The 12,504-nt window shown below is 43.9% G+C and overlaps 1 protein-coding gene across 4 annotated transcripts in view; it reads left to right on the top strand.

The window, feature by feature from the left end:
- The window catches only part of UGGT2 (UDP-glucose glycoprotein glucosyltransferase 2), a 428,047-nt gene that overhangs the window by 21,427 nt on the left and 394,116 nt on the right, over nt 1-12,504 (top strand). For all 4 annotated transcript variants that reach the window (XM_088458942.1, XM_088458958.1, XM_088458949.1 and 1 more), the window contains exon 6: nt 8,309-8,405. In XM_088458942.1, coding sequence (XP_088315068.1) covers nt 8,309-8,405 — 97 coding nt within the window. The remainder of the gene's footprint in view (nt 1-8,308; nt 8,406-12,504) is intronic.

The raw sequence follows: 12,504 nt of genomic DNA on the forward strand, positions 1-12,504 counted from the left end.
ATGTGATCAAATGAATCTAGTTTTTTCTACCCTAACATCTTGCTGAATATTAATGTGTGAGGCTCTAACAGAACCTCACTGCTAATTGAACTAGCCTCACAGACTCGTTTTAACCTCTTGCCTTGTGTGGTCGCATGAGATGCAACCATACCAAGCTGGACTTTCCCTGACACGGTCACAGCTGAGGTGTCAGAAATGTCTACTGGCGGCTGCCGGAAAGTAATCTTTCGGCAGTTGTCTGTGGGCGCACAGTGCCTGGCCAGCCCCTTTTACCCTTGGCTCCGCCCCCCAGCTTCCTTCTGCTCTCCCCAGCCATAACTGCAGGAATAGAATCTCTTCCTGCAGCACAAAGTCTTGTGTATCACTGCAGCTGGGACTCCCTGCGGCTTCCCAAAGCCACAGTGATCAGCAATCCAAAGATGATTGCTTACCCACGGCTGTAGGAATAGAGGAATCCTCCTGCAGCCTAGGCTCACTGCAGCTGCACCTCCCGCCAGTGTCTTCCAATCCCCAGACAGCAGTGATTGGCGGTCACGGGAAACTATTATAGAGTTAACATAGTAGTCTTTCTTTTTAACTGTATAAAGCTATTTTTTTATTTTTTTTAAAATGTCCCAAATATTATTATTATTTTTTTTTAAATCTAATCATGTATGTAAATTGTATTAACTAATCTAACTATACTGAATCAAGTTTAAATAGGTACTATGGGCCTGATTCAGAGACGGACAGTAATGCATACACAACTGGATACTCTCAGGGATCGCAGTAACTAAGATATTCTAATGCTGCAGGCGGCAGATTTTGTATAGAGATGCCCACCAGAGCCCTTGTAGTTGCTCGCAACTGCATACACAAAAGCAGCTTTGTACACAGATTTTCAAAACATTCACAGCTCGAGTAAGTCTATGGTCACTCAGAATAGCTGAGGTAATTGAGACGCTGGAGGATCGCTCTGTGCATGTGTGACAGCAGACGCTGGCTAGTACATGCCCAGGAAGCAGCCACAACCCGTCTGCGTTTTGACCGGAACTTCCCGTAACCACCCACATAATGGTCTCTTCCTGTCAATCAATTGCAAGTGAATCCTCACAGCGTGTGCGATCACAATTTATTTGCAGCGCATGTGCAGCTGGGATGCATGCGCAGACCACCGATTAACGCTCAACTGCATGAACTTTGGAATACGTTCAGCTCTGAATCGGGCCCTATATACAAATAAATTATAATAAAAATATCAACCATTTTGGAAGCATTTTTTGAAAAAAAAACAAATAACATTAACCAGTTATGTGATTAAGGATCTTTGGCCCTCATTCAGAGCCACTCGCTAGCGGCAGTACGCTCGTTCCGAGCGATGCTCGCACATCTGCGCATGCGTACGGTTTTTAGTACGCATGCGCGAACCAGTCAGTGCGCCCGAAAATCATTTGTACGCAATATAGCGAGTGCCTGCTATTTTGAGTGACAGAATGAGGCGTATGTGGGTGGTAACAGGGGAAGGTGCTTGAAAACGGGGAGTGGAGATCCGATCGCAGGTGTGCTTAAAGGTCAAAACGGGCGTTTTATGGGTGTGCATAATTAATACAGCAGCGTCAATGACCACGTCACTTGGTTTTTTTTAACTCAGAACTGCTCGCAAAATAGCGGTTGAAAAAACCAACCACAAGAATAGCGAGCAGTTCATATCCTGTTCGATGTACTCGATTAATCTAATAAATAGCGGACATGACGTATGGTGCGAGCGGCCAGGGGGCGTTTTTATCAAATAAACGAGCGTATGTTTTGCTCGCTCGTTCAGACTTAGAGGTGTGAACAGACTGCAATGTGCGAACGGATCATTTGCATAGCCACCCCTTGTTTTTGAACGAACGAACGCAAATAGCGAACGGCTCTGAATGAGGGCCTTTGTATTAATCTAACCTTCATCAATGACTTGTAACAGAACTTGGACTGAAGACATAGACAAAGTAACTCATTTATTTCTTCAATTTAGTTTAAAATGTAGACATGATTGGGTTGCATATGTGGTACCCGGGGTGTTTGTGTGGACACAGATAAGTTAGGTCTAGATCATACCTTACAGTAGAGACAGTGGCCCTCATTCAGAGCCACTCGCTATTTGCGGTCGTTCGTTCTAAAACTAGGGGTGGCTATTCAAATGAACCGTTCGCTGTTTGCGGTCTGTTCACGCCTCTATGTCTGAACGAGCGAACAAAACTTGCGTTAGTTTTTTGGAAAAATACGCAACCTGGCCGCTTGCATCCTACGTCATGTCCGCTATTTATTAGATTAATCGAGTACATCGACAAGGGTGTTTGCTACCACAATTTTGCGAGCAGTTCTGACTATAAAATAACCCAGTGACGTGGTCAATGACGCTGCTGTTTTAAATATGCACACCCATAAAACGCCCGTTTTGACCTTTAAGCACGCCTGCGTTCTGATCTCCACTCCCCATTTTCAAGCACCTTCCCCTGTTACCACCCACATACGCCTCTTTCTGTCACTCAAAATTGCAGGCATTCGCTATTTTGCGAGCACATGAATTTCGGCCGCACTGACTGGTTAGCGCATGCGTATAACGATCCGTACGCATGCGCAGTTGGCCTAACATCGCTCGGAACGAACGAGCGGCCGCTTACGAGCGGCTCTGAATCAGGCCCAGTATCTCCAGTGGATCTTCTTGGCTTTAGCAGAGAGGCTAGCCCCATACACACCAGGGACGTGCAGTCAGGGTAGGCAGAGCCTCCCCTGTTATTCACCTTCCCCATCATACTCCCAGTCATGCTCCAGAGTTTTGATATAAAAACTGTTTATAAACATGTGTGCCTCTCATACCATTGACCTCACCGCACGTCATTGATACACGCAGTAGAATGACTTAATGTGACAACAATTTTGATGAATAGAATAATCTAGTAGATTTATTAAAGGGGAAGAAAGAGGATGTGAGTCCAATTAACAAAGTATGGAGAAAATAGGACTTTCCATACAAATAAGCAATCTGACACAAAGGAGACGCTACAAATGTATGACTAGTTATAACCCTTTCACACTGCCATCAAATAACCCAGGTTACTGCACATAAACGTGCAGCGACCCGGCATTTCAACTCGAGCAGGTAGCGAGCAGGGTTGAACACTAGTTCAACCCAGCTCATGGTGCGGTGTGAATGGGTAACCTGGGTCGAGGCATAGGCAGAGCTGGTGCTTGGAGATGAGATCATCTCAAAGTGCTGGCTCATCACATGACCGCGTCATTGACCCGGCATTCATTCTGAGTCAGGCCGCCAGTCTGAAAGGGGTTTCAGGCGGGTTGCACCCAGAATCAACGCATGCACAAATCCCAGGTGCGACCCGCAATTAGTGATGTGAAAGGGGTATAAGAAATACAGTAATAAAAAAGCAGCAGGCAAAAGTTCTCTTTAGTAGTTAAATAGGCTTTGTTATGCTAATTGCTGCAGCACCTTAGATATGACTTTGGGAAATGCAATTTCTCAGTTACTTTGATACACTAGATTCTAAACACACAATAAAAATTACATATATAAAGAAATAGCAAAATAGATAATTACAATGGATACAATTGGATACTACAAAGAAAACCTCTGCAAAAAAGACCTGAAAATCAGCAAAACCCCCCAGTATTTTGCGTCCAAATTTTTTTCGCAGCTAATTAGGTACCGGCCTTGGCATCTAATGCTGATCTATCTTGATTCCAGAGAACAATAGCTTCAACTTCCCAATGATAAAGCACAATGAATACAATTTAACTTTAACAGCACAGTTATCTCAAGCACTGTATAGTATTTGCTTCTCAGGGCCTGATTCAGCAAGGAACGCATTTGCTAATACGCATGCAATCGGTCGATTAATCCACACTGTGCATGCGTATGCATCGCAGTGTGCGAAATAGCAATTGCGATGGGAACTGTCTGCAGAGGCTACACAGACCCAGAGCAGAGTGATTGATAGGAAGTGCCTGTTGTGGGTGGTGACGGGGGGTATGGTCAGGCGAACGCAGGCGTGCCGTTGCATGGGTGTACATAAATTAGTCACTGCACTACCAGATGCAGTCTGAGGTCTCATAGCATGCACTGAAGTTAGCAATTCCCAAGTGAGGTCTGACCTGCCTTAACTGTGCGTATGGGTCCTGTTACCGATTTAAATCGCTATGTTGCCCAAGTATACGGATGTGAGTAAGGGGAAGTGAGCGTCCTTATGTTAGGTTGTGATCGCAATGCAATGCATTTCACCGCTGATATTAGCAACTGCGTAGCGTGTGTATTAGCAGAATAGCGATCCTTGCTGAATCAGACCCTCAGTCCCAAGTGCGCTTTTAGTTATATCTTACATTAATCTTTCTCTCAAAATGGCTTCCAGTCTCTTTGCAACTAAAAACTGAGCCTGATTCAGCAGCGATCGCAAATGCAACTACATACACAGATCAAGCAATTTTTAGCCATTGTGCATGCGTATAAGCTGCGCTGCGAGCATGCAAGCACAGACTAATCGATCACAGAGTGAGTGACAGGCCGTGAGCGTTTGGGGGTGGTGACAGGGGAGTGGTCGGAGAAATGCAGGCGTACCTGTCTGTTTGAATGCCGTTGTATGGGTGTGCATAAATTAGCCACTGCAATTGCATATGCAGCTTGAGTACTCACTGCATGCAATGAGACTTGCAGTTTCTGCGGCTGGTCAGACCTGCTGTAAATGTGCGCGATTGGCCGATGTAAGTCGATGGTACCTATGTTTACGCAGGAGTGCGAGGTTGGACACGTGGGAAAGCAGCAGTGGGCGTCTTTGTGCTGGCTGAGCTGTGGCAAGCATTAGCATATTTTTGCAGCTGCTTTGCGTGCGATTTTGCAGCTGTGACAGCTCAATTAGCATATATTGCGTTGTCAGGACATAATGTAGGTACTTGTAACTCAGCTCCTGATTCACTACGGATCCATATTATGATCGCAGCTGCGATTATGCACGCAGGTCTGCTGCGAAAATATGCTAATGTTTACAATCGCACAGCCAGCATAGAGACATCTACTACCTCTATCTCACATCCGCAAGACCTCGCAGACCTGCGTGTACATCGGTACCATCAAGTAACATCGGCCCCTCACGCATAATTCCAGAGGGTCTGACCTTAATACGTGCGATGACAGATGCAATTTCTGAGTGAGTACTTAAGTTGCGTATGCCGTCGCAGTGGCTAATTCATGCACGCCCAGGAAACTGTGTTCAAACAGAGTCACTCCTGCATTTCTCCAACCACTCCTCTGTCACCACTCCCAAACGCTGACGTCCTGTCACTCAATCTGTAATGGCTTTCTTTTTCTGTGCATAATGGCGGAGCAATTGCAATGCTATCTCACACGCACACTGCGATGCATGCACAGTACGCACCATTGTTCGATCTGCGTACGCGGTTGTATTTGCGAGCCATGCTGAATCAGGCTCTCAGTCTCTTGCACGTATAGAAACTAGAAACTAATAATACTGCAGTTCACTCGCATTAGGGACGTCTACCTTAAACTGCTTAACGACTCTCAGCGCTGCCATGCTTCCTTTCTGCATCTCGCACACACACTGCTTGCACTTCTGTTGCGGTCCCCAGCACTCTGTCAATGGGTACTCAGTGGCCTTTCATTCGGCAAGACTTCAGCGTCGTCTCTTGCCCAGTCTCTGCTCTCAGTCTTGCGGCACCTCACACCTATCTCCAACTGCGCTCCTCTGCGTCTCTCTCTCTCTCTCTCTCTCTCTCTCTCTCCACTGCACATGTGCAACCAACACATTTTCTTTCCATTACCTGCCTGACCCTCTTTTTTTGTGCTCTGTGGATCCACCTGATTATAGCCTCCGATAATAGTGTCCATTGGCTTTCATTGAAGCCAGAGGTATCATACATACAGTTACAATCAGTGGCGGCTCCAGAGGTGAGACTGCAGCACAGTACAAAATTCAAATAGGGGAGCCACACCAACTGCCACCCCAAACATTGCCAGCTGGTACTCACTGGTAGTTGGTGCGGCTCCCCTATTTGAATTTTGGACTGCGCTACAGCCCCAACTCTGGAGCCGCCACTGGTCACATTGTTGCTTTGTACTGTAAATGTAGACTAAGGAAGGGATGCTGTTACTAATAGGTTTTGGGAAATGGCGGCTTTTTATGCAAATTTTTCCCCTAAAATGCACCTTATTCACAAAGTTTATGCTGATTAAAATGTGTCATGCTTATATTTTGTGTGCGACTGCAATTATATCTGCATGTGAAATGCTACGACACACACACACACACACACACACACACACACACTTATCAAATTAATCAGTGCAGCATAGTGAAGCAGCTTACCGCATCCATTTTGCGACTAAGGGCAGTATTCCATTAGAGGCGAAAAGTCGGAAAGATTTCGCCTGTCCGACTTTCCGCCTTCTTCGCCTGTTTCAGAGGCGAAAACTTTTTGCGCGCGTCCCCGCTTTTCACCCTATTCTATTCTAACCGCGCAAAAACGTAACCCAGCGAATGCGGAACAGGCGGAAAGCACTGTCAGAAATGGGGAAATCAGTCTGTACCCCCAAAAAAGATGCACTAACATAGGAAATCAATGTACATGTGCACTAATACCGCTATTAAAAGTGTTTGGGGGCACTTAAGTAGTTTAAATTGCTTGTTATTAGCATTTATGCAAAAGTGGTGAAGAATGGCATAAAGCAGTATTTTTGGGTGAAATAAGTAGTCCTGTCAAATTTGGGAGTACTTGAAAATGGGTTCAAGCATATTTTAATGTTTCTAACGTGAACTTTTAATACATTTCAAAAACGCACATGTTACAAGCACCTGCAATCCCAAAACACCTGACCCATCCTTGCAGACCCCCAAGAAGTCTCTTTCACTAGTTTTTATGCTTGTCCTCCCACTTTTTAGTTTTTCGCCCCTAAAATTAAAATACTTTTTTGGGCTGTTCGTAGGTTTTTTTTTTTAATTTATTTTTTTTGCTAGATGTGCACTTTGGGGGACTGTCCCAAGGGTTCTGGGTCATTTCCCCAGCTGTGCACCCCAAAATAAAGATTTTGCACTTCTTTTCACCTGCTATTCATAGGCAAATCTTTTTCGCCTATTACATTGCATTGACTTTCAGCTTAGGCAAAATCCATCTGGAATTGAATTCGGAGATAAGTTCCAACCAGGCGAAAAGCGGCAGTATGCAAAACTTTTTCACCAGTTACGGCTTTTCACCTCTAACTGAATACGGTCCTAACAGGAGCGTGTCTATAATGGGTGCAGGGTGTGCGGGACACATGGGCCCCTGGGTCCAGCGGGGCCCCGCACACCATGCACCCATAGTATTACTTACCTCTCCAGAGTCCCGCCGTGGCCATTTTTCCGGTGACCTGCGCATACTCTATAGACTCTGGGCGCACTCTAGTGCCCAGAGTCTATAACTCCGGCGCTGGCCGCGCACAACTCAGTGCACTGCCGGCCGTCAGACAGAGAGGAGGGGGCCCTTGTCGGAGACTGCACACGGGACCCCTTCCTCTCTAGAAACACCCCTGGGTCCTAAGTTGCATTTTGGGTGAAAAAGACGCTTAGGATGGGTTAGTCTCATGGGAGTTGGTGCGCCGAGAAAGGATGTTTGGCGTGACTGCAGCAATAGTGTTCTGTACATATTTTATTTTAATAGAGTACATATAGAGGGCAGACATAACTTTCAGTAATACTAACTAAATGGGGGCGATGCTGAATTAAAGGAGCACATACTATAGTTTATGTAAAACCTCTTAAGGTCCCATAAGAATAAAGACAGTATTGTTATATCCCGGCTGCTAACAAGCCACGTACAGTACTAACACAAGATGCCTGTACGGCTACATTAAAAGACTCTATTGTAAATAAATATCAAAGTAAATGAATGAAAACATCCAGGCTGTCACTCAACAAGCATTAACATTTTATGAAGACATCCTGATCTAATTTTTACACAAGTACATTTTGAGATGCACAAAAACATAAATGTTTTCTGCAAAATAAAAATAAAAATAAAAAGTTACATAAATGAAAAATACTTGGTCTTTATTAGTCCCATACAGTGAAATTTTGTCTCCCCCCACAGACAGAAGGGAAGACCAATTTATTGGAGTGCATCCTAAATTGTTACTATCTACTTCATATAACGTGGCTGCATACCTTTCTTTATCTGGAAAAACAGCTTGAAACTGTTATGTTTTATTTTTAAGATTGTTTAGTACTAAATATTCTCAATTTGATGTAAGTACTAATACAAATATTTTCAATTTCTTACATTCTAGATCCCAAGTACAAGGAAGGTGAACCTATCTGGCTATGGGGTAGAACTTGCCATTAAAGACACAGAGTATAAGGCCATGGATGATACACAAGTTGAAGGTATATTAGACATACATTAATATTTCAGCTTGCTAGTAGAATCTGGACTAGCTACGTTATTACTTAGCTTGGATATTATTTGCTTAAGTTTGTGCGCCATAAATTTTTGTTTACAAATAACAAAAATGGATTTTCCACTTTTATTTAAAATGTTTACATAATCCTGTTTTGAAGTGGGTGTCTTCCATGCAGCGATACACTATATGCTGTATTAAGAAGGATTACAGGGCCTCCGCTATTTGCCAATTCTTATCTCTATCTGACAGGGGAGTAAATTCATTAAATAAAAAGAAAGCCCCCTTTAAAATAGTTAAATAGGTTATAGCTACGGTATCGTAACATGCTTTTATTTGAGACATCTTAAGACTAATAAATTCAAAATTGGTGTAGATTGTGTTCTGATTATTCTTATTAAATTTGCATAGTGCATTAGATTAGCAAATGTTATTGTATGAGAGTTAAAATATATTTTAAATTTAATTAAGTATATACTTACCAAATTTGTGATATCATTTATTCTGTTCCCTTCTCTATAACGGCTTCATTGTCCATTCACTTAGGTCAGAATGCAATAGTTTGGCAGTTATAAGCGAGGTAAAACTCTTCACAAATTGCAGAAACTTGCCGTTAAGTTTTGGCTCAAAGAGACTTGTGGTGTGATTGAACGGTCAAACTCGCCAGAAAAGAACTCTTGTTCAAACTATATCTCTCTGGCCAGAGGCACTTTTTTTTCTGCAAGTTAACAATTCTCAGGCTATTACATCTGACGACTTGTATGTTTGACATTAAAACTTTTGACATAGTTGTCTTCTATTCCATACAGTGACTTGAAATTCACCAGTTTTTTTTTTAAATCTGAGGCTATTACATCCCCCAGACAAGTGCTTGTGAAGTTGCTGTCAGTAAAATTTTAATTTTTCATCCTCTTCTATGTTACTTATTTCACTATTGTTCATGTTGACTACAGCATAGGGATCAGTGTATCCCTGGCTATCTGTATTTTACTGGCTGTTTACCAAAATTGGTTTGCATTTAGAATCTTAATATATAAAAACAAATGTCCTCACTCACTTACTCCTCAAAGCCCAGCCCAAACTCCTGGACCTAGAAACATGAAATTCAGGGAGTATATTCCTTCCTAAGCACTCACTAAACAGGAGATAAAATACCTAATGGGCTGAAAGGGGGGAAAAATGTTTTCTCTAGACCAGAGGTGGGGAAGCTTTTTTCTGCCAAGGGCCATTTTGATATATATAACATTATTCGCGGGCTTGGTCCAGGCTACGCCCCCTCCTTGTGATGTCACAAGGGGGTGGGCCACAATTGACGGTGATTACAGCAATGCCCAGAGCATCCTGAGGATGATCCAGAGAGCTGAAAGGGCAGCAGTGTAACCGTCTGAAGCGTTTTAAGGATGCTCCAGGCGGCACTTCTTCATAGATTCTGGCTGCAGGGTGCCATTCTAGGCACACTGCTAGCCAGATGATGCTAGCATAAAAAAGCTCAGAGGGCCAAACCAAATGATTGTTGGGGCCTTATACGGCCCTCGGGCCTGAGGTTCCCCATCCCTGCTCTAGACTGAGGTGATTGGGTGACCAAGCAACGTGGCCCAAGTGCTGCGGGACTGCAAGCTTATTGTGTGGGCCGAGAGTACCATGGTGCATAAAGGGTTTTTTGAGGCACTAAGCAGAACCCTCAAAGACAACGATGGAATGATGGGTGGTGTCACCGTGCTGCTAGCTTCAGACTTCCGGCAGACTCTGCCAGTAGTACTGAGGGTAACTCGAGCAGATGAAGTTAAGGCATCTGTGTCCCCTCATCTGCAAACTCTCTTTCAGGAATAACATAACGGTCCACTTGAGGGGCGATGTCTTCACTGGGCAATTCTCCGAACTCTTACTCCAAATAGGAACGGAGAATATCCAGAGTCGAAGAGAAAGGTGACCATTCCTGCAGGCATAGGCACAGTAGTGATGACCCCAGCAGACCTCACAGTCAGGATATGCCCAGATATCGACTATATCCCCAAAAAAAGTCCATGGACTGGCTGTACAAGCGTGCCGTTCTGACCCCAAGAATGACATGGCTACCATCATTAATGACAATCTACTTCAGTCGCTTGAAGGGGCAGAAATGGAGTCCAGGACTGTAGAATCAGTAGTGCAATGGATGACTCTGTCCACTACCTCGTGGAGTTTCTCATCACCCTCAAACCCCCTGGCCTTCCAGCCCAACAAGCTTCTCCTCAATGTGAGGGTTTCAGTGATGTTGCTGTGGAAACCTCAACCCACCCACACTCTGCAATGGCACCAGTCTGCAAGTAAAGACCCTCCACAGGAATGTCAATGAGGCCACAGTGTTCATCGGCTGTGCTCGGGGGAGTGGGTGTACACTTCAAGTTCAAGAGGCTGAAGTTCCCCCAAGGGCTGCTTTACAGCGACCATCAACAAGTCCCAAGGGCAGACACTGAGGGTGGCAGGGATTGATTCGAGGGAGGCCTGCTTCAGACATGCTCCTTTACCACAGAGGCATAAAATTAACTAAGCATATAAGTTAAAATGGGATGAAATAAATGGAAATAGTAATTATTTAAGGTCTACCTGGATGTAACCTGACACATCAGCTAGTATGGCAAAAATGCTTTGTTCAGTCCATTTGTCTAGATGAAATGTATTGAGACGCCCAACTGTGGCTTTGCAAATCCAAGCATCTGCCCACAAAGTTGCAGCATCGGTCGCAGATCATTTGATTTTCGCAGTTTTGAGTAACCCTATGGTTGCGCAGAATAGCTGTGGAAACTGAAATGCCGAAGCCACTTTCACTGCATATGGTATCGCAGATGCAGGCTGTGATACGCCCGGAAATGGTTGCGAAATGCCTGTGTTCTTTGCCACCACTCCCCGTTAACTCTCACAAAGGCTCCCTGACTGTTGATCACACAGCGGGTGAAATTTGCTGCAAGCAATTGTTGTAATGTAACATGCACAGATTGCCTATTATCGGCCCATTGCGTAACCCTCTGAGTAGTGTACAACTCTGAATCAGCCCCTAAGTTGTTGCTCAGACCAAGCAGCAGAATGGGGAAGAAATGTGGTCTCTGTTGCTTTCACTATGAAATCATCAGATGGGGTGGTTTGACTATCTCAGAAACTGCTGATCTTTTGAGATTTTCACACACAACACTCTCTACAGTTTACAGAGAATGATGTATAAAACAAAGGCACACAAAGTAAGTAGCAATTCTGTTATGAAAACGCCTTGGTTATGAGAGAAGTCAGAAGAGAATGGGCTGGACTGGTTCAAGCTGACAGGAAGAGGACAGTAATTCAAACCATGTGTTGCAACAGAAAAATGTGGAAGAACATTTCTGAATACTCACAGCTCATCAAACCTTGAAGTAGATATTCTACAACAGCAGACCACACCGGAATCCACTTCTGTCAGCTAAGAGCAGGAAATTGAGGCTACAGGAGTACAGGCTAACCAACACTGGGGACTTGAAGACTGGTAAAACAAAGTGGTTAGGCTGATGAATCTCGATTTCTGCTGTGAGATGTGGATGGTAGGGACAGAATGTTGTGTCAACAATATGAATACATGGATTCATCTTGCCTTGTGTCAATGACTGGTGTTGGCAATGGTGTGGGGAATGTTTTCTTGGCACACATTAAGCCCTGTAATTCTTACTGAGCATTGTTTAAATATTACTTTATACTTTGCTGACCATGTGCATCCCTGTATGGCCATCTTCTAATGGGCACTTCTAGCAGGATAATATACCATGTCACAAAGCACATATCCCCTCAGACTGGTTCCATAAACATGACTTTTGTGATTATGTTTTGACTCATGAGATATGAGGCAACATGGGACCGTTTTTATTGCATGGAATGTTTATTATTTGTATAATACTTAAAGGTTTTTTTAATTACCAGCATAGTGACATGCAAATGAACCATTGTGTATGTCCAGCTGCTGGGGTAATTATTTGCCAGAGAAGATGCCATGTGAAGGGGAGGCTGACAGATTTATGTGTATTGTCCATTAGGATTGCTAACAAATGACAGATAATGGTAAAACTATGGGGTCTTATACATTT

This window comes from Taudactylus pleione, unplaced genomic scaffold (assembly GCF_031769625.1).
Source record: "Taudactylus pleione unplaced genomic scaffold, aTauple2 ptg000041l, whole genome shotgun sequence".
NCBI lineage: Eukaryota > Metazoa > Chordata > Amphibia > Anura > Myobatrachidae > Taudactylus > Taudactylus pleione.